Below are 24,982 nucleotides of genomic sequence, written 5' to 3' on the forward strand. Positions count from 1 at the left end.
TGGTCCAGCTGTAGGTGCCTGGGTGGTGGTAGTTGTTTCTGTGGTGGTTGAAGTAGTTGTTGTCGTTTCAGTGGTGGTAGAAGGGGTTGTGGTCGTAGTAGTAGTTGTTGGTGAGTGAGTTGTTGCTGCAGTTGTGGTAGTAGGTGTTGAGGTTGAAGTAGTTGCAGGTATAGTACTTGGTTTGAGAGTAGAAGATGTTGGACACTCACAACATTTGAATTTGATCTCATAATCAAAACACTCTTGCTGAAGTCCTTGTTGTTTGTTGTTGCATATAAGACCCACATTCTTATTGCAAGTCACAGCCTGTCCCACATTGGAGATGTCGAGATGTGGGTAAATAATGGCTCTGCACTGGACTTCTTCTGGAGCTGAGCAAATGTGATAACCAGCAGAGATTATTTTCTGGATGGATTCATCATCCCCACCACTAGGGCCTGGTGTGGGCTCGCCAAGATTGATCCACTTTGACCAACCACATTTCATATCATGTCCCCCAGGGCATGGTCCAGCTGTAGGTGCCTGGGTGGTGGTAGTTGTTTCTGTGGTGGTTGAAGTAGTTGTTGGTTGCTGAGTTGTTGTTGTCGTTTCAGTGGTGGTAGTAGGGGTTGTTAATGAGTGAGTTATTGTTGTCAATTCAGTGGTGGTAGTAGGGGTTGTGGTCAGAGTTGTTGGTGAGTGAGTTGTTGTCGCAGTTGTGGTAGTAGGTGTTGTGGTCTTGGAAGTAGTGGTTGTTGGTGAGTGAGTTGTTACAGTTGTGGAAGTAGGTGTTGTGGTTGAAGTAATAGCAGGTGCAGTACTTGGTTTGACAGTAGAAGATGTTGGACACTCACAACATTTGAATTTAATCTCATAATCAAAACACTCTTGCTGAAGTCCTTGTTGTTTGTTGTTGCATATAAGACCCACATTCTTATTGCAAGTCACAGCCTGTCCCACATTGGAGATGTCGAGATGTGGGTAAATAATGGCTCTGCACTGGACTTCTTCTGGAGCTGAGCAAATGTGATAACCAGCAGAGATTACTTTCTGGATGGATTCATCATCCCCACCACTAGGGCCTGATGTGGGCTTGCCAAGATTGATCCAGTTTGACCAACCACATTTCATATCATGTCCCCCAGGGCATGGTCCAGCTGTAGGTGCCTGGGTGGTGGTAGTTGTTTCTGTGGTGGTTGAAGTAGTTGTTGTCGTTTCAGTGGTGGTAGAAGGGGTTGTGGTCGTAGTAGTAGTTGTTGGTGAGTGAGTTGTTGCTGCAGTTGTGGTAGTAGGTGTTGAGGTTGAAGTAGTTGCAGGTATAGTACTTGGTTTGAGAGTAGAAGATGTTGGACACTCACAACATTTGAATTTGATCTCATAATCAAAACACTCTTGCTGAAGTCCTTGTTGTTTGTTGTTGCATATAAGACCCACATTCTTATTGCAAGTCACAGCCTGTCCCACATTGGAGATGTCGAGATGTGGGTAAATAATGGCTCTGCACTGGACTTCTTCTGGAGCTGAGCAAATGTGATAACCAGCAGAGATTATTTTCTGGATGGATTCATCATCCCCACCACTAGGGCCTGGTGTGGGCTCGCCAAGATTGATCCACTTTGACCAACCACATTTCATATCATGTCCCCCAGGGCATGGTCCAGCTGTAGGTGCCTGGGTGGTGGTAGTTGTTTCTGTGGTGGTTGAAGTAGTTGTTGGTTGCTGAGTTGTTGTTGTCGTTTCAGTGGTGGTAGTAGGGGTTGTTGTCAGAGTTGTTGGTGAGTGAGTTGTTGCCACAGTTGTGGTAGTAGGTGTTGAGGTTGAAGTCGTTGCAGGTATAGTACTTGGTTTGAGAGTAGAAGATGTTGGACACTCACAACATTTGAATTTAATCTCATAATCAAAACACTCTTGCTGAAGTCCTTGTTGTTTGTTGTTGCATATAAGACCCACATTCTTATTGCAAGTCACAGCTTGTCCAAGATTGGAGATGGCAAGATGTGGGTAAATAATGGCTCTGCACTGGACTTCTTCTGGAGCCGAGCAAATGTGATAACCAGCAGAGATTACTTTCTGGATGGATTCATCATCCCCACCACTAGGGCCTGGTGTGGGCTCGCCAAGATTGATCCACTTTGACCAACCACATTTCATATCATGTCCCCCAGGGCATGGTCCAGCTGTAGGTGCCTGGGTGGTGGTAGCGTCTGTGGTGGTTGAAGTAGTTGTTGTAGGCTGAATTGTTATTGTTGTTTCAGTTGTAGTAGTGGGGGTGGTGGTCGTAGTAGTTGTTGCTTTTGGCTCAGTTGTGGTTTCAGTTGTAGTAGTAGGGGTGGTGGTCGTAGTAGTAGTTGTTTTGGGCTGAGGTGTGGTTTCCTTTGTAGTAGTGGGGGTGGTGGTTGTAGTAGTAGTTGTTTTTGGCTGAGTTGTGGTTTCAGTTGTAGTAGTAGGGGTGGTGGTCGTAGTAGTTGTTTTTGGCTGAGGTGTGGTTACACTTGTTGTAGTAGGGATGTTGGTCGTAGTATTAGTTGTTTTTGGCTGAGTTGTGGTTTCAGTTATAGTAGTAGGGGTGCTGGTCGTAGTAGTAGTTGTTTTGGGCTGAGTTGTGGTTTCAGTTGTAGTGGTAGGGGTGGTGGTCGTAGTAGTAGTTGTTTTGGGCTGAGTTGTGGTTTCAGTTGTAGTGGTAGGGGTGGTGGTCGTAGTAGTAGTTGTTTTGGCCTGAGTTGTGGTTTCAGTTGTAGTGGTAGGGGTGGTGGTCGTAGTAGTAGTTGTTTTTGGCTGCAGTGTGGTTACACTTGTAGTAGTGGGGGTGGTGGTTGTAGTAGTAGTTGTTTTGAGCTGAGTTGTGGTTTCAGCTGTAGTGTTAGGGATGGATGTAGTAGAGGTTGTAGGTTTCTCGGTTGTTGTGGTTTCAGTTTTGGTAGTAGGTGTTGTTCTTAAAGTATTAGTTATAGTTGGATAAGTTGTAGTTTTCTTAGTTGTCTTTAGGGGCATTTTAGTTGTAGTAGTTGATGATACAGTTGGTATGGTTTTGATAGTAGTACTTGTTGGATTCAGCGTTGAGTCGCATTGTATTGTCTTGCAACATTTTACTTTTATTTCATAATTTAAACATATTGGGGGATACTGTAAGCTGTTGTCACACAGGAGTCCTACTTTGTTATTGCAAGTTACATTTTGTCCTAATTGCTCAAGGGGCGTTGATTCATAGTGCACGGCCCGACACTCCACTGCCACTGGGTTCTCACAGATGTTGTATCCCTTCTGGATGATGTGCTTGATGGTTTCATTGTCCCCACCCTGAGGACCATGGTCAGGGTAGTCCGAGCTTATCCATTTTGACCAGAAGCATGTTTCCTGACAAGGTGTTCCTGTAACATGTTTTGTTGTGGGATTTGCGGTTGAGGTTGGATGTGGAGCAGGCATTGTTGGACATACACTATAATCACAACACAGAACTCTGACTTGGTAGTTAAAGCACAAGGCCAATGGCCCAGACTGGTCTTCATTTCTGCACATCAGCCCCTTAGCTATATTACATTCCACAATCTGTCCCACATTGTCAATTGTGACATTAGGAAATTTTTCAGCTCTGCATTCGAGTTGACTTGGCTTATCACATATCGTGTTTCCAGCCCTTCTAATCTTTTCATAAGTTTCATCGTCTCCTCCTGGAGCGCCCAGTGTGGGGAAGCTGGAATCATACCATGGCGACCATACACAAGGATTACAAGTGACTGTAACTGGTTCTGTAAACACACATAAAACGGACAATGATTAAGTAGTGAATCTTGTATTATATATCTGATTACTGTATGTTTTAAATTCCAAAATGTTTACCTGGACCATACATACCTGGTGTGGTTGATGTAAAAACAAACGTGGTTGGAGACTGGCTAGTTGTAGTTGAAGTCACAGTGGGCAATTGTGTAGTTATGGCTGGTACTGGGCATGGGTAAGACTCCTTGTCAATGGTGCCATTTGTACCACATACTGCTGTCATGCAGTTACCATGTCCATCTGTTGTGTTATAGATTGTTCTGCCAGAGGGATATTTGTTTCCATGATATGTGCAACTACAGGCTGTGAAAAGAGGAGATCTTTAATTGACATTCTAATCTCACATATGCTTTTTCTAAACCAATGATCACTCCAAGTCTTTGCTTACCTTCAGTATCGTAACGACATTTGATGGTCATTGAACTGCATGTACTTAAAGAGAGAAAAACATAAACATAATAGTCAGATTAGATTATTTTGTTTAATTTGTATTTGAACATCCCACAACATTACATTACATCGATTAGCCCATGCAAGATATGCAAAACCTACCATGTATAACAGTTTTTGGTTGTTGGCACTTTGTCACCGTTATCATAGTGTTTCCCCTCATTATCATAGCAGCCACATTGTTCTTTTACGACACATGTCATTGTATCCTCATCAAAGTATGGCTGAGCAGTGGGACACTTGGGATAGCAACCTTATTGAAAAAAACAACATCTATTCATACATTGCAAGAGAGGGTACTTTATGGCATTTTTTAAAACCAGAAATACCACTATTTGAAAGTGGTTAGAATTTCATTTATCCATTGAATTGTGGTGGAATGATTGATATTATTAAGGAAATTATTATATGTAAAGGTAAAATGTACTGATGTCGTCAAATGTCGATCTTCCTAATCCTTATTTAAATTTCATTAACAGATGAGGTCAAGTTATAAAATCCTTATCTTGTACCTTCAAGAGGAGGTATCTGTGTGGAGCAGCTGCCTGAAGGGTTCCGGCAGGTTTTCATACAAGGAGATCCACAAGGCATGTAGTGCCATTCACATTCACCAGGGGGATTGTAGTAATCACAGAAGAGAGCTGAAAAAGAGAAACAATGAATCCAATTTGCGCATGTGTCAGGCTGGATCTGATGACCAAGATGTGTTGGTGTACATAGCTTTATATTTATCTTTGTCCTTGATAGACATGGAACTTTAGTATGAAATCACAACATTGACATTTTCATGCCAATTATTTTGATGTGATTATTTAGCTAGTTATGTGTTATATAAAATTATCTAAAATAGACATAATTCATATTTAAAATTAGCTCATCAATAAATCTCTCATCCTGGTTACTTACGGCAGATTTTAGGGGTTCTCCATCGTAGACAGACACCAGCTTGATTACACAATTCAGCATAAGCAGCCACAGCAGTGCAGAAACACTCGCAGTCTCCACCAGTGTCACAAGCACATGAGTCGAACACACATGCTTCATAGTATGGTGTAGGATCCACCTGCAAGGTGTGTTGATACATTTGGTGAGTTCAGTTTAGAGTTTAGTAAATAGCAACTCTACAACACAAATTGGAGGAAAGGTTGCACTTCCGTTTGTTGACATGTAATAATAATCTAGTTTTTATTCTGCTGCATTTACTGTATGTAGCTGGTTTAGTCAGTGTTGAGCAAGTTCACACAGAGTTGGATCAAAGTTCAGTTCATAAAGAATATAATGTTCTGGTTCATATTCATCATTCACATTTGCACAGTTCTCTTGGAACCCTAATCATCAAGGTAACATACAATCAAATTTTGAAAGTATGGACATGCCATACCTTTTTTTAACATGCGGAAGCTCAGCTGAGCGCCCATGACAGCAATTTTCCCCCAAACCAGACACAATTCAAACACAATGCAACACTTTATGCTTATAACACAAGCCCAGCATCCACAGATTGCAACTGTATCTTTGCCATCTTTCTACGACCAACACTAACTGAACCAGCAGGCGAACAACATCAAAAAACAAAGATCACATCTGAGAGCAACAAACATAAGTCACATCTTTCCTATGATGTTTGGTCATGTTAAGTTTGGTTTTAGTCCATAACGCTGTTAAACTCCAGGGTGAATACTGCCACCTACTGTTGTTCTTTTTCTTCTTCTCTCAGTTTACTGGTTGTCTCTACTAAAACCTCTCTAACTTTCCTATGCTTCACTATATTAGCATATAACGTTAAAAGTGTCCCAGGTGCTTTGGATTAATCTGTGCATTTCCTTGCATAGCTTCAAACATTTTTGGATGCCTATGAATATGTACACATATTATCAGTGTTTTTTTAAACAAATGAGATCTGTCATTGTGTCCAGTTAATATTTTGTATGCATTTACGTGTCTTTTTGTGTGTTTTTTGCTTTGATTTCATTTACATGTTGAGATGGGTATGAAGGAGGACTCTGGTTTGATGTATAAATGTTGAATATTTTCTTATGATTTATTGTTTTTCTATGAAAATGGTTATTATGTGTATAATTTTGTGAGGCCTGATCATATTTATTGAGATGATGATGCTTTATGTATCTTATTATTGGTAATTTTGTACTTGCCATAAATACATCTTTGCAGTTTTACCCGTTTATTATGAATGCGATTTGGTGGCTGACCTGTGGCCACTTTCTATTTAGAATGGCTTCTCATTAGCACAAGATTTTCCCTGATGAAGGTCTAGTACCTAATTAATCACTGATTTCAAATTGGACAGTGTGCGCAAGCTCTTTTCAAAGATTTTGATCTACTCGTCGCTCTCCTATGCACCTGTTCTGCCACATGGGGGTGCAAAGCCTTAGTGTTAGAATAAAATGTGGCTCAGATAAATTGTGCTATGGATTGCCAAAGATTATGTAAACAACAACTTACAATAGAATGGCAGGTGGAGAAGACGTCACTCTGTATGATGCTGCACTGTTTCTGGGCCCACGACTGTCTGTATGGGTTGTCGGTGCAGGGGCTGTTAATGCTCGGAGCATCAGGGCAGCTTGGTAAATCCTTCCAGCTGTTGCCAAACACCAGTGGGCTGACAACCGTTGCATGGCACCTTGTAGTGAAGTCGTTATTTGCATTGTTGTCATAGCTGCCACAAAGCCCACACACCCGACCCTGAAAAAAGAAGAGCTCCTTATCTCGTGTTGTTACACACAAACAAAGCTCATGTTTTTTCACATTTCGACCACAGCCTTGGTTCATTTACACCAGGGTTACCTTATATTTTGGACTGAGCTTGATGAACAAGGTGGTTTTCCTGTCCCACATGAGAATGAGTCCATTGTTGGCTTCAATTACGAGGTAGTTACCCATAGTGCTATAACGGAATGGAGTGGCCTCTTCATTTCCACTTGAAAGCAACCTGTAGTTTCCTTCTGTTAGAATCAGTTCTGAACTCTGCACAACAGATAAGGCAAAGATTATTGGTAAGTGTGTGTGTGTGTGCGTGTGTGTGTTTCAAAGGTTTAATGGCAAAGGATGTTAATACTTTAGTAAGTATATGTTTTAATAACCTATCCAAATATATAAACAAAACACATGCTTTTCATTTGTAATTATAGGTTATAGGTTATTTAGTGTAGCTTGATGAGACATTTTATCCTTGTAGAATTAAATCAACACAATAACTTGTAGTTGGTGTAAGATGCAGGCAGGGAGTGGCTCTACCGGAACATCTGTGCCGAGTCTGAGCTATAACTTCCAGATCCAGACTGATAAACTGGTGATGTCTAACATACTGGACGTTGTGGTGGTCAAGAAACAGCAGACAAAGGCAGTTGTGATAGACATAGCGATTCCCAGGCAACCGTAACATCAAGTAGTAACATATTATGTATTACATAATACATAAAGTATAAAGCAGTAGGATGTGACCAGGACTGAAGTGCTGAAGTTACAATAAGGGCGGACAACATAGAGGATAATACATACGGGACAGCTCCAAGTATCTGGGTGTCCCACATGAGAACACAAGATCAGTCAAAACTAAACACCTACAAAGGGAAAGACAGGTGCTGAGAAGCCAGCTCAATGATAGGAATAAGACCCAAAGTCTCAACCTGTAAGCATGTTTAGTCATCTGTTACCCACTTGGAATAGTAAGCAGGCCACAGGAGAAGGTAGATGCCTCCAAGGTCAAGACACAAAAATCAAATTGCAGGGAGGGTTCCACCCAAAGTTCAGCACCCTGACACTCCACGGACAAAGAAAAGGGGTTGTGCGAAAAACATGCATAGTAGAATCCATGGTCAAACAAAGAGCATCCATGAATACATATGGAAAATGCCCTTTCCCCGGGATGACAGTTATGAGTGTGGGTCAGGCTACAGAAGATAGAAAATGAAGAGGAGGAGGGGAAAATAGACAATCTATGGCGGTAATGGGCGTGCAAGCGCACTAAAGTCATTCCCACATGCAACAGATTCCGAATGACTGGTACACATTCACAAACTAAAGAGTAAAAGAGAAGTTCTCTAATAAGGTAGCTTGCAGTAGCGTGACAGTGCACGCAGGAAGAAAAAACCTAATGTTGCAAAAAAAAGTGCAGGCTCCACATTATTATGATAAGAAATTAAACATTTTTTGATTTGTTATGAAACTGTGGCGAGACAAATTAGAATATGGGGGGCAGCCATAGTCAAGATAAGTATTTGGAAACACTGTTGACAGATAGAGGAAGTGGGTGACATCAATGCCAGTCTGAAGGACATCATAGAGGCAGCTCAAGAACTCATAATAATTAAATCAATAGAGGCTACCACAAGAGACAAGACTCAAGGGGCAAGCTGTGCAAAGATACCACTGAGACTGTCCAGCACACGGTAGCAGGGTGTTAAATGCAAGATGTGACAATGCACCTGACAGACATAACCAAGTGGCTGCATGGGAATGTGTACAGGAACATCGGGAGAGCCTAAGTGCTGATGGGACCCACAACTGAAAGTGGTGGAGAACAACAGAGCTACGATCCTGTGGGATAACCAATAGCTGGCTAACCAACAAGACATATGGGTCAGATGACAAGGAGCAGAAGACAGCCTAAGTGCTATGTGGCAATCCCAGCTGACAGTTACAGGAACGGGAAGGAACCCAGGATGAATGTCGAAAAGTTCCAGGAGCTGAAAGAACAACTTGAACACGTGGAGATGACCAGAAGTGCAAAGTCTCTGTTCCTTAGCCTGGGAGTCTAAGGAACAGAGAACCTTAGACTCCCAGGCCAGTGGTTGAGGACCTGAGCTTCAGGAAGACATGCACAGAGAGGCAGAGTAAATATGTATATTTGTATACCTTAAATCCAAACATCTACATATGTAACAAGTTTATTTAAGTCAAGCTATATTGATTTATTCTATCATTGTGCCAGCAGTGTAACTGAGTCAGATTATGCAGTTTTTTAAAATGTATGTTTTCTTATTGTTTACCTCCAGAAAGATCTTGATGGTCTTAGAGCAGGTGGTTCCTGTGGTTCCACACGGAACATTCTCAGTGATCACTCTGAAAGTTCCATTACTCTGAGCGCTGCCACAGTAGTCCTGAGGAAGGGGACACCCACACACACAAACACACAAATAAGTATATTATCTCTTTACTCCTGATATTCACCCTTATATTTAATTTTCATTTTAATAAAATGTATTTAAATCTACACCACATTGCACACACACATAAATATCAGTCTCGAAGATGACAGATTTTTTCATCAGAATCCATCTCTCTGAGAACTCAACAACAATAAGAAAAAACGCCCAATATCACAATGTAAACAACATGAAATTAAATTCCTGGATTCTCCACTGATGTTTAATGAATCCTATTAATCTGGGCCCTAATGTTTGTGTAATGCTGCAAACAGAACGACAGGCTACTGGCGGAGGTAATAACTGCTTCCAGCTAAAGTTTATTACCAGCCTCTAGCAGTACAAATGTAGAAAAAGCAAGGATATGGTTTCTGACAGAGCATACCTGCTTCACACCATTGGCAACCAAGTTGAATCAATGTGTGTTAAGATTTTGGAGTGTATAATAATAATGTATTACTATACACACACATAATCAAGCACGGACATTTGAGAGAATGTCCTCCCTGATTCTGCTCAACATACTAATCCCCTTAAGTGACAGCTCACTTTCTGTTTTTCAGCTGTTAGTCTGGCACAGTCATACCTGAGTGAGAACGTATTCACAGTTGCCATCAAAGGTGAAGCGCTTCTGATCAAAGGTCATGTAGTGTCCAGCACCATACACAGAGCAAGTCCCATCACACTGATTGGTTGTACAGATCCACTTTCTGTCTTTACAAGTGCTGTGAGCAGATACACGACAGATGGAATCACGATTATAAAAGGCCTTTTTGTGTTAACATGTCACAGGGGGAAACCTTTCTCGTGTTTTTAGCTTCAGTGTCTCAATCTACTTGTGATTCACTTACCAGGTGTTGCAGTCCACCCTGGTGGTCTCTCCAGGCTGGTAGGGGATCCCATTGTGATCACAGAGACAGGCCTCTGGCTTGATGCAGCGTCCTTTACCATCAGATACCAACCCATGTGGACACATGCAGCCAGAGACACACCCTGTGGTCATCTGGAAAGGAAAGTTAAAATGTACAGTCCACAGTCAGCTTTCATTTCTGCTCCAGCAGAGACAATGTTGAACAACCACGATAAACTATTTATCTGTGTTCACATGTAAATAAATCCTTTATGTTGGGGAACAGGTAACTCACACAGTCCATGTCTAATGTGTTGCAGCTCATCTCACACTCAGTTCCTTTTGCAGCGGGACCATTAGCAGAGCAGTTGAAGAACACCATGGGAGAAGAACAGGTTCCTGAGGAAAGTCAAGTCTGAAATTACTTACTGTATTCCTAAAGTGAAGTGCATTTCTAACCCTAACCCTGATTCTGTGTCATGTAACTTACCTGTTTGTATTTCTCCAATGCAGCTGAGTTTGCCCTCCTTACAGGTGCTAGTGTAGAAATTACAACAAATATACATATATGTTAATACTCAAACATAACTGTACAACACACTGTTTAAAACCCCAACAGGTCTTTGAACTACAGGGACAGAGAGTCAGTCATTTTTATTATGATCAATTAAATGAGACAAACTCTTAGATTATATAAGTCTCTACTCCACATTTTACTGCTAAAATACATTAGGGACTGGGGCTCTAAGGCTACCAGTAACACAATAAACAAGATTTGTGTGCGATTCGACCATATATGGCCAATGTGGCAATTTGAGGTTATACAAAGCTATTGTGCAACAACTATAAAAACAACCATTTTTAATGCAAATTAGCCTAAATCTGCTCAAAAAGTCCCTCATCAAGTCAGTTTTCAGCCTAGTGTCAGCATCTTTCAGACTTTCATCTGTTTTCTTCTCTCCCCCTCCGTATTCACATATACTATATAATTCTCATCAAAGCTGCTCTTATTTGCACATTTTTCTCTTTCTGTAGAATAAAATAGTGACTGAAACATGAACCTTTAAGATTATATTTTTAACAGCAGTCCACATTGATCACTTGACTCAGCGACAAAAAGTTTTTCTTAAGCTGCTAGATTTGTCAGCAGTTGCTTTTCTGATGAAAAAGAAGATCACTGAAGGGGTCTATAAAGTCAGTAAATCTGGTTTAAACACTACCTGTAAATACCTCTTGATGATAAGAAAAATTGAAATTTTGAACAAGCAACCTCCAATGCGGAACCATCATCATGCAGTTATGTGAAATTTGTTTGACCAATGTTGTAATTTCATCCCTATGTTTGTCACTGACTCTTCCTGAACTTGCTATTTTTGCTCATCTGCCAAAAACTTGTGAAATATGTAATTTTCATACCACATGACTCCATCCTTGCTGACCACCTCTCCAGGAGACACCACAGAGCCTTGGTCGTAACAGGGACAGGCCTTAGATGGAACACACTTCCCAGAGTCATCCAGGTAAGTTCCCTCTGCACAGATACAGCCGTCGATGGGCGGGAAGGAGAGGTGGCAGCTGAGATCTGTGGTGCTGAGGCAGTGGCAGGTGCGACTGCTGGCCGTGATGTTGTAGGAGTAGACCATACTGCTCGGGCAGGAGCTGGCGTATTTCCCTGAGGAGGACAAACCACAGGGTCAGTGAAAAACAAAGTCTTTTTGGTATAGTGCCACAGCAGCATTGCAGGACCAAGGCATGCATGATTTCCTACATGAGATTATTATTATGTGTTAACTTCTATAAATATCAACATCGGATGCAAATTTTGACTACCACTCCACACTTTCCTGTACACTTTTGTTATCAAAATGTGGCCCTGTGTTTCTGATTTAGTCTGCACTGGTATGTGCTGCAGATTCAACAAGACCGATTTGGTGTAAATTAAACACAATCTGCAACTGTGGAGTGTTTTTTGGTATAAACATACTGTTTGTGTGTGGGAGTGTATGTATCTGTGTGTGTGTGTGTGTGTGTGTGTGTGTGTGTGTGTGTGTGTGTGTGTGTGTGTGTGTGTGTGTGTGTGTGTGTGTGTGTGTGTGTGTGTGTGTGTGTGTGTGTGTGTGTGTGTGTGTGTGTGTGTATCTGTGTGTGAGAGATTACAAGATGTAAACGGGAGCCCTTTGGTCAACAATGATATCATGCTGCTCTCTAGTGGACTTTCAGAGTACTTTCAGTGCTTTTCTTACTGCCAGTAATCACAGATAACAGCATAGGTCCAGTGTTTAGAGGAATTTAATTTAATTCTCTGGTTGCTGGTTCAACTCCTGCTTGCTTTTGATATTATAACTTACTGAATGGTTGAACATTTATGAAATTAAGACAGGAACCCTGAAGATAATCAAACTGCTTTAACAGAGGTTTGAAGAACAGAAGATTCTTCAATTACGCACAAACAAGAAGACATTTATTCAAACATGTCCTCGTGAGCAAGTTTGTGCAGACAGCTTTATTTGAGCTGCATGTACTGAAAAAGCTTTGTGTCCTTTACAATAAGTAATAGTAAAAAAAACAAAGCATGTGAACATAATACGGATTCTAACAGAGGAACGAATGGTGAGATCAGTTATGAGTGGAAAAACAAACAGTGATTCTCCTTTCAACAGAATCATGCAGCCATGCAGGTCAGTTCAGCGCTCCCCACTACTCACCACAGATGGTCTTCCTCCAGCCATTGATCTGGATACCTGCAGATGCACAGGCATGCACATAAGAAGAGACTGCAGCACACATGCACTCCTCGCTTTTCTCACAGTTACAGCTGTCATACATGCAGTTCTGTGAGGGGACAAAATTAAGAAAGAGCAGTGTGAGGAGACTGGTCTGGTCGGAGAAGACAGACATGAGTAAAAGCCGTAGCTGTGAGACCTGACCTCCTTGTAACAGTCAGGACTGATCTCTTGGTGGCATGGGGCAAACACTCCCTGAGGATCACTCAGCATGGAGCACCAGTGCACAGCGTAATTCTCTGTCAGCGACACACAAGAATTACATATAAAAAATATGTAATCCTGATGAAACCAACGTGCTCACAGACAATCAAAAAGAGTCAGACCTACCATTGTCCAGACTAAGACTGCAGGGGTTGCCAAAGCTCCTCTTAATATCTTTACAACTGCCATGTGTCTTCCAGCTGTTGACAAATCCAGCTGCTGTGGATTCTGGAACACCACTGAGCTTCAGGAAGTCGTCAGCTTGGTTATTGTTGAAGTTCCCACACAGACCTGCAGGAAGACACTATCAATTTAATTTCATCACCTAGCCTTCATTTTACGATACTATTAAATTATTGTGATCAAGTCACTACACTTCATCATTTTTATGCCTTTCTGTCGAAGATTCTTCTTCTTTCCTACTAAAGCACTAAAGCATTAAAGAGTGATTTAAAAAAATCTATAAATGTAAATACATAAAACTGTAAAATTGTTCACCTGAACCATCAAAGAAGCTCTGCTAACGCAGTGCCTAACACATCACATCAACTATGGTCTGAATGTAAAAGGAAGCATATAGACCTGCATATTAGTATATTTAGAGATGTATGTCCTCATAAAATAGTTTTGTTCATCACAACCCAGAGGGAGTAATGAATTCAACTAATAATAAGATAAAAGTTTCCAAATGCAACTGCGCCCATAAATAGAATTTTATATTAAACTGATTGAACACATAGTCTAAGGTTTTAACAGTAAATAAGCTCCCCTGACCTTGTGGAGACAAGAAATACAGAATTAATATATAAGGGAACCAGCTCTACAGGATTGAATAGCCTATGTCACAATCCTTTCTGTCTTTACACCCACTCTTGATTGCATTTTTCTTAGAAGTAGAGAATGTGCATTTATGCCTTCCTTAAGTCTTACATATGCACAAACAGGATTCATTGAAGACATCACTCATTTTGTGTTTCCAGTCTGAGATCACATTCTGATTGTTTCGATGCACATACCACAGGACTTGTCCCTGTAGTCACTGCTCACTCTAATGTAGAGCTGCATGATTGGCTGGAGCTGCACTTCCAGCAGAATGCCGACAGAAGTCTGGATCAGCAGGTAGAAAGAAGATGCTCTGAAGGCCGAGATCCCGACTACAGGTACAGAGAAGGGGACAGCATCAGTTATAAGGGTGGAAGACTGCCATATGCGTCTGACAATTTGCTTGTGAGAAATACAATTTGCAGTTAGAAAATATTAGATATTCGAAAATATTGTTTTCTTCATTCTCTCATTATATCTGGATTCAAAACGATCAAGCTGTTTGGGACAACTGTGTAGAAACAGCCACTGTATGATTATTGGAATCAGATACTGTAGAAACAGGAAGATACAGTAGAAACAGGAACATTGTAAATTAATATCATCACAATTGTTATCAAAATATTAAATTTACCATAGAAATGACTTTTCCTGGAGAGTAAAGACTGATAGGACACACATACACTAATGTGTTTGTGTACTATCATGTCATCTCTGTCCCCAGCAGGACCCTTCACCACCCAGTGACTTTAGCTTTGTACAGTGTGTGTGAGTAAACAAGCAGCACATAAACATAATTATAATGACAGCTCCAACCACTGTGTGGCAGATTTAGTGTTCTCATGAGCTGTTTTACTTTAAGAATCAAATAACTAAGCAATATATAAACCAGTCTAAGTGATGCTGTGTGTTATTTAAACATGCTGAAGGTGGTTACAGATCAGACGAGTCTCTCACCTGCAGAAAATGGTAACTGAGCGTAGATGCCGTTCACAAAGACCTTGCCACTGGGCTGTATGGTGATCACCTTTATATGAAAGGAATTAAAATGTTATTAAAACATTCATATTTTGGGTCTGTTTACAGGCTATTAAAAACAACAAAACAAACAAGTCATGCAACAATACACAACTTTGATAAATATAATTCATGACATTGAATGATGAGTGATCCAACTCAACCTTGTTACAAGATTGTGTGTGTGTGTGTCATACTCACATTGGTCGCTCTGGACAGTCCTAGAGTAACAGACTTGAGGCAGGTTTCACTGTCAGTCAGTCCGCACTGGGCCAGTTCTCCCTGTACCACAAACTGGGTTCCATTGCAGTCCTGAACAGACAAAAAGCTGCTGTTCAACTTCTGAACTCAAACAACATGCAAAGGAAACCAGATGCCATTAAAGAAAAAGTGATGAATTTGTGCCAGCAATACCAGCAACATTAATATGCTGTATATAATTAATAGTAGTAGTTGTGGTAATAATATCAAAAGTGGTGATACTATTAGTACTACTTTTGGTAATAATAGAAGAGGTGGTGACGTAATAACAGACTACCCGCATTTCCAGGCTAATTCCCTCTTCATATTTTGTTGTATCCCTTTTATGTGGGTTCGTTTGCTTTAAATTGCAATGCTATTGGAAGAGAGGACTGTTGTATTACAGCTGTGTGTGGCAGTGTTAATTTCGTTGACGATAACGATAACGAAAAATATTCGTTAACGCCCCTTTTCCCATGACAAAGACGAGACGCAGACGTAACGAAATGGATCTTTGAAAATAAAAACTATGACGAAATCTATTTTAATTTTCGTTAACGAGACGAGACGAAACGAAAATGTTGGCGGTTGACTAAGTCACAACAATCTTTAAAAACATAATCGTATCAGGCCGTCATGAAGCGGCGAGTGTGTGTGTCTGTGTGTGTGTGCGTGTGTGTGTGTGTGCTGCCAGACAGCGCACCGGTCCCGAGGCTCCGCCCCCGCGCACTCGCTCAGAGAGACACAGTGAGATCAGAGCTCGTTCATGTGAAGAAGGCCGCTCACTGACTCACCGGCTGCTTCTTAACTATGGAAACAGTGAAACACAGAGTTTCTCTGGTCTCAGCTGCTCTGAGATCAGCGCCGCAGCTTCTGGATCAGAGCAGAGGCTGCAGTTGGTTTCTACAGAGCTGCAGTTTCACTGTCCGCCTCCAGTCTGATCTGCTCTCACTTTTTGTTTTCACATTTCGCCAACTAAAATATATAGGCTGCAGCTATATGTTTTTATTTATTTCAAAATAGGGTTCTTCTTATTTCATAGATTTCCCACAAATATGGGGATGACTCAAATAACCCTACAGTTCTGCGTTTAATTTATTTCAAAGTAGGCCTACACTTGCCTGTGTATTTTCTTCTCCTCTTCATAAGCATTTGGTGTTTCCCTTTGTTGTAACAGGTAAAAATAAATAAAATGTCAACAGTTTTCTTTATTGTTGTTCTATAATTTCATAAATGCAATAATCTACAGACAGTGTTGGGGAGTAACGGAATACATGTAACGGCGTTACGTATTTAGAATACAAATTATGAGTAACTGTATTCCGTTACAGTTACAAATTAAATAGATGGTATTCAGAATACAGTTACATTGTTGAAATCAGTGGATTACATGACGGTACTTCTCTGTTTCTCGTAAATCCACCGGCGGCAAAGCCCCCAGGAAGCAGCTGGAGACCAGGGCTGCCGTAAGAGCGCCCGGGCCCCCGGCGGCGTGAAGAAGCCTCACCGTTACAGGCCCGGGACCGAGGCTCTGAGAGAGTTCCGTCGCTACCAGAAATCTACGGAGCTGCTGATCCGCAAGCTGCCCTTCCAGCACCTGGTGAGAGAAGACCGACCTGCGCTTCCAGAGCTCCGCTGTCATGGCTCTGGAGGAGGCCAGCGAGGCAGCGCTAATAATATCACCCGTTGACCCAGTAGTATAAAAGCATATAGTCACTTGTTGCTCCAACATTAACTGCAACAGCGTCCCAATTTAATTTCATCCATCTTCAAGAACTTCTCCGCTGTTTGCTCCGTTCAATGTCGGGTGTCCCCCCCCCCCCCCCTCTCTTTTTATCTTTATGACTGCTTGTGTGTCTGTATGGAGGGGGGCATTTAATAATGTGATCGGTCAAATTGGTACATTTAAAACTCCAGGACAACAGAAGGGGAATACAAACTATGGGATGCATGCTTTATCATTTATATCATATAAAATATGTCATCAATATCGTTTCAAATCATTTTTCAGTGTGTTTCCTGGATATGCTCGCGTCAAGCGCAAAAAAAAATAGACCCGACGCCGAAACGATCGCTGCACGGCGCGAGGTAGCCTTGGCGCAGGGGGGGGTTCAGCCTCCGGTGGGACCGGCACAGAGGTGGGAGAGGATGGGAGCCGGACATCCAGCTGGCCCGCCGCATCAGCGGAGAGAGAGTTTCAACTGCTGCTGCTCCACTGACTATAACAACGCCGCAATCATACACTTAAAAAATGCAATACAAACCGGAAGTATTCCAAGTATTCAGAATACGTTACTCAGATTAGTTAATGTAATGGAATACGTTACAGATTACATTTTTGGGCATGTATTCTGTATTCTGTAACGGAATACGTTTTGAAAGTATCCTTCCCAACACTGTCTACAGATTAGTATAGTATAACTTTATATAAAATTTGATCATCTTTGTTATCAAATATGTTTTGCGGCTCCAGACAAATTTTATTTGGAGGAAGAGGGGGTAAAATGGCTCTTTAGATAGTAAAGGTTGCCGACCCCTGCTATAGACCTATAGGAGGGATATCTAATGGACAACCTAAGTACTGCAGGCTAGACTAGTATGCAGTTGTAGACACAACACAGGGGTCCCTGGACCCGAGAAGGGAAGATAAGGAGTTTAATGTGGCTATTAAATGTGACTAAAATGTAATTTGTTTTCGTCGACTAAAACTAGACTAAAATATAATTCGTTTTGTCGACGATTTAAGCTGTTTAGGCTTGTGTATGTGTGTGTTTGTGTGAGAATACTACCTTAGCCAGAGTGTAGGAGCAGTCCCCATGGAAGGTGTAGATTTTTCCATCAAAGGTGTTAATGTGAGCTCCACCCTCCACAGAGCAGGTTGCTGGGCAGTTCTCCTCCTTACACGTCCACTCACCACTCGCACAAACACTGTCAGCACAACATAGTTTAATCTTAACTGCTAGTGAAAAGTTAGAAAGAATTAATTTGCAATCATTTGCCACAACTAGGTGGCACTACCCTGGCCTTTAAAACATCCACACACACACACACACACACACACACACACACACACACACACACAAACACACACGCACACACGCACACACGCACACACGCACACACGCACACACGCACACACGCACACACACACACACACACACACACACACACACACACACACACATGCATATTGTAAATCATACCATTTTTTGCAGTTACTGGAGTAGGACTCTCCAGGTCCGTAGATTTTGTTGTTGTAGCTGCAGGAGCACTTGCTCAGTTGAACACAACCTTTTTTGTTTAAATCATCCAGCACCATGCCTGAAAGTGATCAATGCATTACTTTGTTAAAGCACATTGAGTGTGTTTGTGTGTGTGTGTGTGTGTGTGTGTGTGTGTGTGTGTGTGTGTGTGTGTCACTCTGCTGTACCTGCGGGGCAGAAGCATCCATCGACACAGTGGTTGTCACAGGTGTGGCTGGCCTCTGGGTTGGAGCAGGTATCAGCACAAGGACTTCCACACTCCTTGTACTCCATATTGAGAGGACATGACTTCCCTGTGAATACACCAGATTCGTTCTCACCACTTGTCTTACATAACCTCTCAGAAAACATTCACATGGCTGCAGCCTCATTCCTGCCCTCAAACGACCTGCCCACATGTCTGAAGTATGCTCTCCTCAGCTTTGAGCAGGGCTGGGGTTGACCTCATGAATCAGGTCACCCTCTCTGACCTCAGTGTTCCATGAATGAGCTGCTAGCTCAGGAAGTGAATGTGAAATAAAAAGTGTAGACACTGTTTATCCAGTATTCCACAGTCTAACAGTGACAAGAAGTAGATTCCATCAGTAAGATGTTAAGTGAGTGCTGTCTGGTGTTGAATAAATTTGTCTTAGATACAGACTATTTACCATTATCCTTATTATTGTCATTACTCTTATTACATTCTATTAGGCTCAAATACACTACATACATAGAATAAAAACGAAAAAATAACTATAAATATAAAAAAGACAAACAGTTTGGAAAAAAACAGAACAATATATCAAAAATATACACAGTGTTTTTTATCTATATTTAAAAAATGTACTATGTGAATTTGATATTCAAACCCAAGATGGCGCATTTTAGGCTTGGAACGTTCAGGTTGTGTCGCTTTCATACTGAGCAAGATTTTGGATTGCGTTGTTTGAAATATGCGTGATTTACAATCCTCCCTATTAACTGACAGTGCAATAACAGTGTGTGTATGTTTGTGTGTGTGTGTGTGTGTGTGTGTGTGTGTGTGTGTGTGTGTGTGTGTGTGTGTGTGTGTGTGTGTGTGTGTGTGTTCGTGATGAGTGCACTCACAGCAGAGCTCTTTGGCCCTCCAGTTGTGGGGCTTGCCACCAGCATGGACGCACTGTCTGGAGAACTCTGACACGGTGTTACACAGGCAGAAAGGGTCTGCTCGTTCATCTGTGCTGTTGCCGCATTGGCAGAGGTCAGTGGTGCAGGCAGAGGTGAAGGCGTCAACGTCCAGCCGACTGTGACAGCTGTTGAAGGCCGGCCCCGTGAGGATCTGCTCACACAGAGGTTTCTGCAGGACAGATGGGGATGGACACAGAAGAGGCAAAGCAATGAAGGTGCAAGATTAAACACATCTGACTCATTTCAGTCAAAATTGTGTCAAAATGTTGTACATATTGTCCAGGGATAAACCTGTAAAGTAACTCAAAACTAAAACTATGAGCCACTCTTGAGAGAACTCTTCATCTGATATACTAACAATGTTGTTGTTCAAGTCATTCAAATAAATCAGATACTGGCCATGGTACAACAGTGATAAAAGTGTAGTTTTTTTTCCTCACCATGTCCTTGCAGCTCTTCATTGGTTCCTGTATGTAGTCGGAGCAGCTCTCAGTTGGACCGTCCATTTTCCAGAAGTTGGCAAAATCCACGGGGGAAATTTTTACACCTGTCAGGAGAATATCACAGTTAAAGTCTGTTGCCACGATTACACTCGCCAACATGTTCAAATGTGTCACAGCGTACCGTGACTGTAGAACTCGTTGTATAGCTGGATCCCATTAAAGTCTCCACAGAGACCACACGTTTGGTTCCTGTATTTCTCGTCTAGCTCCACCTGAGAGGACAAAACCAAACACACACACCAGTACAGATTAAAACATACACAAATAGAATACAAATAAATAAAACAAACACAGATACAAACACGCAAACACACTGAAACCCTCAAAAAATTAAAACCTGCTGATAAGTGGATCTTACAATGGCACCTGTTAAGAGTTGGGCTTTATTGGGCAACAAGTGTGGGCAGTCATTTCTTTAAGTTGTTGCGTTGGAAGCAGGATAGATGAGCAATGATCTGAGCAAGTTGACAAGAAGCTAGATGTGTCGGTTGGACAGCTGGATCAGAGCATCTCCAAAAGGATGTATCTTGTGGAATCTTCCTGGTTTACAGTGGTCAGTCTCGACCAAAACTGGTCCAAGGAAGCACAGCCAGTGAACCAGCAACAAGGTCCTGGGCACCTGATGTGCAGCGGGAGCAATGGCTGGCTGGTGTGGTCGAGTCACAGATGAGAGCTCCTGAAGAAAAATATTGGCTATGGGACAGAAAGCTGCAAGAACACAATGCATCACGGACTGTTGCCAATGGTGCCTTGTTGCCACGTACAGAATCTCTATCTGACCCCTGTCCACTGCCAACAGTATCTACAATATGCACATGAGCATCAGAACTGGACGATGAAACTGTGGAAAAAGGAGACTCTGTCTGATGATTCATGTTTTCTTTTACATTGTATACACGGCCGGGTCCATGTGCAGCCTTTAGCAGTGGAAGAAATGGCAGCTGGGTGCTCCATGGGGAAAGAAAGCCTGCTGAGGTAATGTGAAGCTCTGGGCAAAGTTCTGCTGGGAAACCTTGGATTCTGGTATTGATGTGGATGTTACTTTGACATGTGATGTATCTCCTGGGTCCTGTCACTCTGCAAGAACTGATTCATTTGAACATTCAGTTTGGGGAACATGACAATAGACTTCAAGACGACTGGGCCTGCAGATTTCACAGTTCTCAATCCAACCAATTGTCTTTGAGATGAGCTGGAAAAACAAGTTGGATTCATTCAAGGCCTCATCATAAGACTGTTACTGAGAGAGAGCCACAGTTCATCTATTAGAGTCCTACTCAAAGGTTCAGGCATGGAGGGGACCTACAACAGTTGTGGCCAAGGGGGTAGAGCGGGTTGTCCACTAACCAGAGGGTTGATCAACCCGGCTCATCTAGTCTGCATGCTGAAGTTCCCTTGGACCAGACATTGAACCCCAAACTCTCCCCGATGGCTTTGTATCAATAAAAAATGTGCCGCACATAGAAGCAACGAGTTGTTTATAAGACTAGTTGTTGATTAAGTGCTTTATAAATACAGATCTCCATAATATCAGACATATGGTTTAAATGTTGTGAATGATCTGCTTGTACAAATAAAGAGTTATTTCTGCGCAGTCCAATAATCCTACCAGAAAAGAGTCCTCCTCATTCCAGGTAGCAAACAATCCCAAATTTGCTTTGATTTTGATGTGGGTGGGAGTTTTTTCAATAAACACTCCTGAGTGACTGAACGGTAAACTGGCTCTGCAGGAAGAAAGAAAAGAAGAAACATAGATTATTTTGGACCTTAGGTTTTTTCTAACAAAGAGCCAAAGGGAGAGTGTGTGGATCTATTAGTTGTATCTACAGTAACTGTGTGGGAAGGTAAACTGTAAACGCATTAAGTGGTAGTAGACATCCATATCCTCTAGAGAAATGTACTTTAGTTTCTGCCTATACTGTTCTAATTATTATCACTTCAGGCTTGATGCAGGTCTCAAGATCAGGATGAATCAAACATCACAAAGCATGAAGATGTTTGCTTCCAATATTCCAAACAATAATAAGATTTAATAAACTACTTAACAGATTGATCGGATAACATACTGTTTTTCCCCCCCAAATTGAATCGATTATGATATACTATCAAATATTTACAATCCAGTCTGATGCATTAATTTATGCAGACACAGTGTTTAGGGCTTTTTAACTCACTCTTTCCCATCAACGACCACTGAACCGTTTGAGAGCTCCACCACTGAACCGTCCAGCTTCATCATGATTTGCTTGATGACGGGATGGCCGGCAATCTCCTCTTTTCTTATCTGGATGTTGAAGTCGTTGTAGCTGCTCCTGCATGAAGAGGTCAGGACGTAGTTGCAGGTGGTGGGCAACTGGAAAACATCCCCATCAAAGGTCTTGAAGTGGAAGTTTCCCCATGTACTGCAAACCTGGCCATTGTGGATGGGACTCACTCCTAGAATGAAAAATCAGGACGTGATGCCACAAAGACTAAGTAAGATCTTTGTGTTAATGTGATGGAATGCTCACAATTTGAAATAGTTCACAGTTACAACAGCAACAAGCTCACCTTTTATTTTTCCAGACATCTCGGACATGGAAGAGAACATGTTCACCGCAGACTTTGCCTCTGTTGAGAGAAATACAAATATTTGTTCAGTAATCAATGATCAAATATAAAAAACATTAAAACACTTTACTCTAGCAATATTTGAACAATTAAATTGTTGATCCGTCCAATGTGTGGAGTGTAATGTATGTACCGCTGTGCCAAGCGGCGGTGATGGCAGACAGCGTCAGCCATAATAACCACTTGTTCGTCATATCCATTTGCTTCTCCACAGAAGACTGAGGCTGATGGGAGGGAGGTCCAGGTCTTTATACCGTGGGTTGAGATCCTTGTGAGGCAGGTGAGGGAGTGGCCTCCTCTTAGCTTTACATTGTGATTCATGACGGCTGGTCCTGCCCTTTGGCTGCGGCCCATTCCTTCACCCACACCTGGTATGAAGGTTACTGAGCGTGAAAAGAGACGCTCACCTCACGTCTGTGATGCACACAAATAGGCTCCTGAAGGTCAATGATGACACGCTATATTGGTGTTTTTTCTCTTGTTACTTCTGATGTGTTGTTGTGTTGTTGATCGTACAGATGCATTACTTTTTGTTTGCATCATAATACAGCAATGAAGTAGAAATATGGTCCAACAAAACATAAAATTAAATAAACTACAAAATATAACTTATTCAAAAATCATATCTTTGTCATAATGTTTATTTTTTACTTAACTACATAATAAAACTGAAAATAAAATAAATTTTTCTGCACAAATGCAGTTTCAAATACTTAATTTATGTGATAAAATCCAAAAATTATGGGTTTGATTACCATTTAACACAAACTGTATTTATATTTTACATTTTGTGGTTCTTCCAAAATATATATCCCTAAATATTACTGTTTGTTTTATATATTTGTTTTGTAAAATATTAACCATGCTTTGTGATCACAGGGTCGGATCACAGCCCAAAATTTAGTACTTTAAATTTTCTGCAAAATAAAGGAAAAATACCTCATACTGTAAGAAACACAATCACATTGACCAGTAATAATAATAACAATTTGCTTTATTTATAACTTGTTATAATCTTTATTTAAATGGAACCTTGCAAAACACAGTTACAAAGTGCTTCACAAAACACAAAGGCAGGCAAACAATCGGAAACGATGAAGTGTTTTTGTTTGCTTTGCTTTGTCATATTTTGACTCAAGTGATAAAAGCTTGAAACTATCCAAGGTGTGTTCAGATCTTTTGTTCTATTATCACCAGCAGTCATCTCTAACAATAGCAAAGACTCAGCAGTGGCTCACATGAATGGAGAGTGCACATTACTTAAATTCACTTCACTTCATTACAGATCGATTAGTATTGTTTTACCGTCCACCAAAATTAGATAGTGTGGCCAGCTAACGTGAGTCTGCAGTGTGCGTAACGCTCATTGGGTGTAGCCATAGACAGTGCAGCACTAATCATAAGCCGTTATTAGCCACAAAAGTCCTGTGACTTTCATAGCAGAGAAATCACATGCATGACAACAGCTCATGATATGCCTCACCCACAAAATATCAAACTGTGACTAACTATTAATGACTAACTAACTATTAATGACCATCCAACTTATCGGCTTTAACTAGGCCTGTGTACTGGTAATGGCCCAGGGAAGTGCAGTGCGGAATTTGATGTGATTTTGACACTTGATACGTTCAATATTAATACAATTTGAATAAACAGACAAGCAGTACTCTGTAGCCATCAGTGGGGGTTGATTATAGTGCCTTCAGACTGTGGACCAATTTGGACATGTCTTCTTCTACATTATTGGATACACCTCAATAGCGACAACTGGGTCAAACCAGGGGTCAATATCACCGCCTGGTCATTTTGATAGCTTGATCATTTTATTCTATCATATCAGGCTGAGACAGACAGAGACTGACCATTGACGGGTGCTAATCTCTGGCCTGGCAACAACATTCATAGAATTACTTCCTTTATATTGAGCTGAATTAACAGAGCTTTTATTTTGCAGTGTTGTGAACTTGGGTCTGAAGATTCTGTCAGAAGTCTAAAGGGCCAACATGCAATGTTTGAAAGAATTACAGCAGTTCAGTAAATCATTCAAACTTAAATATAAACCATACACATGAACAGTAATATAGAAAATGCAGTTTCATTTAACGAAAAACATTGAACATTAAATCTTCATCGCAGATAAAACAGGTGGGATGAACACAAAGTTTCTAAC

The 24,982-nt window shown here is 41.3% G+C and overlaps 1 protein-coding gene across 1 annotated transcript; it reads right to left on the reverse strand.

Annotated features, from left to right (window-relative positions):
• Positions 1-637: 637 nt before the first annotated feature.
• Positions 638-23,003, reverse strand: LOC132998175 (mucin-5AC-like). Its single transcript, XM_061067673.1, has 30 exons — positions 22,943-23,003; positions 22,750-22,809; positions 22,374-22,635; positions 21,809-21,923; positions 20,321-20,411; positions 20,137-20,243; positions 19,637-19,865; positions 18,718-18,843; positions 18,491-18,608; positions 18,077-18,215; positions 15,249-15,359; positions 14,988-15,057; positions 14,225-14,362; positions 13,335-13,499; positions 13,149-13,243; positions 12,927-13,053; positions 11,638-11,893; positions 10,712-10,758; positions 10,517-10,620; positions 10,223-10,374; positions 9,958-10,096; positions 9,216-9,326; positions 7,012-7,191; positions 6,670-6,909; positions 5,113-5,269; positions 4,719-4,847; positions 4,309-4,459; positions 4,145-4,188; positions 910-2,831; positions 638-799 (listed from the first exon to the last, which is right to left on the reverse strand). The coding sequence occupies exons 1-30, from the start codon at positions 23,001-23,003 to the stop codon at positions 638-640; spliced, it is 5,808 nt and encodes a 1,935-aa protein (XP_060923656.1).
• Between the last annotated feature and the right edge of the window lie 1,979 nt (positions 23,004-24,982).

Source organism: Limanda limanda, chromosome 3 (assembly GCF_963576545.1).
Source record: "Limanda limanda chromosome 3, fLimLim1.1, whole genome shotgun sequence".
Taxonomy (NCBI): Eukaryota; Metazoa; Chordata; class Actinopteri; order Pleuronectiformes; family Pleuronectidae; genus Limanda; species Limanda limanda.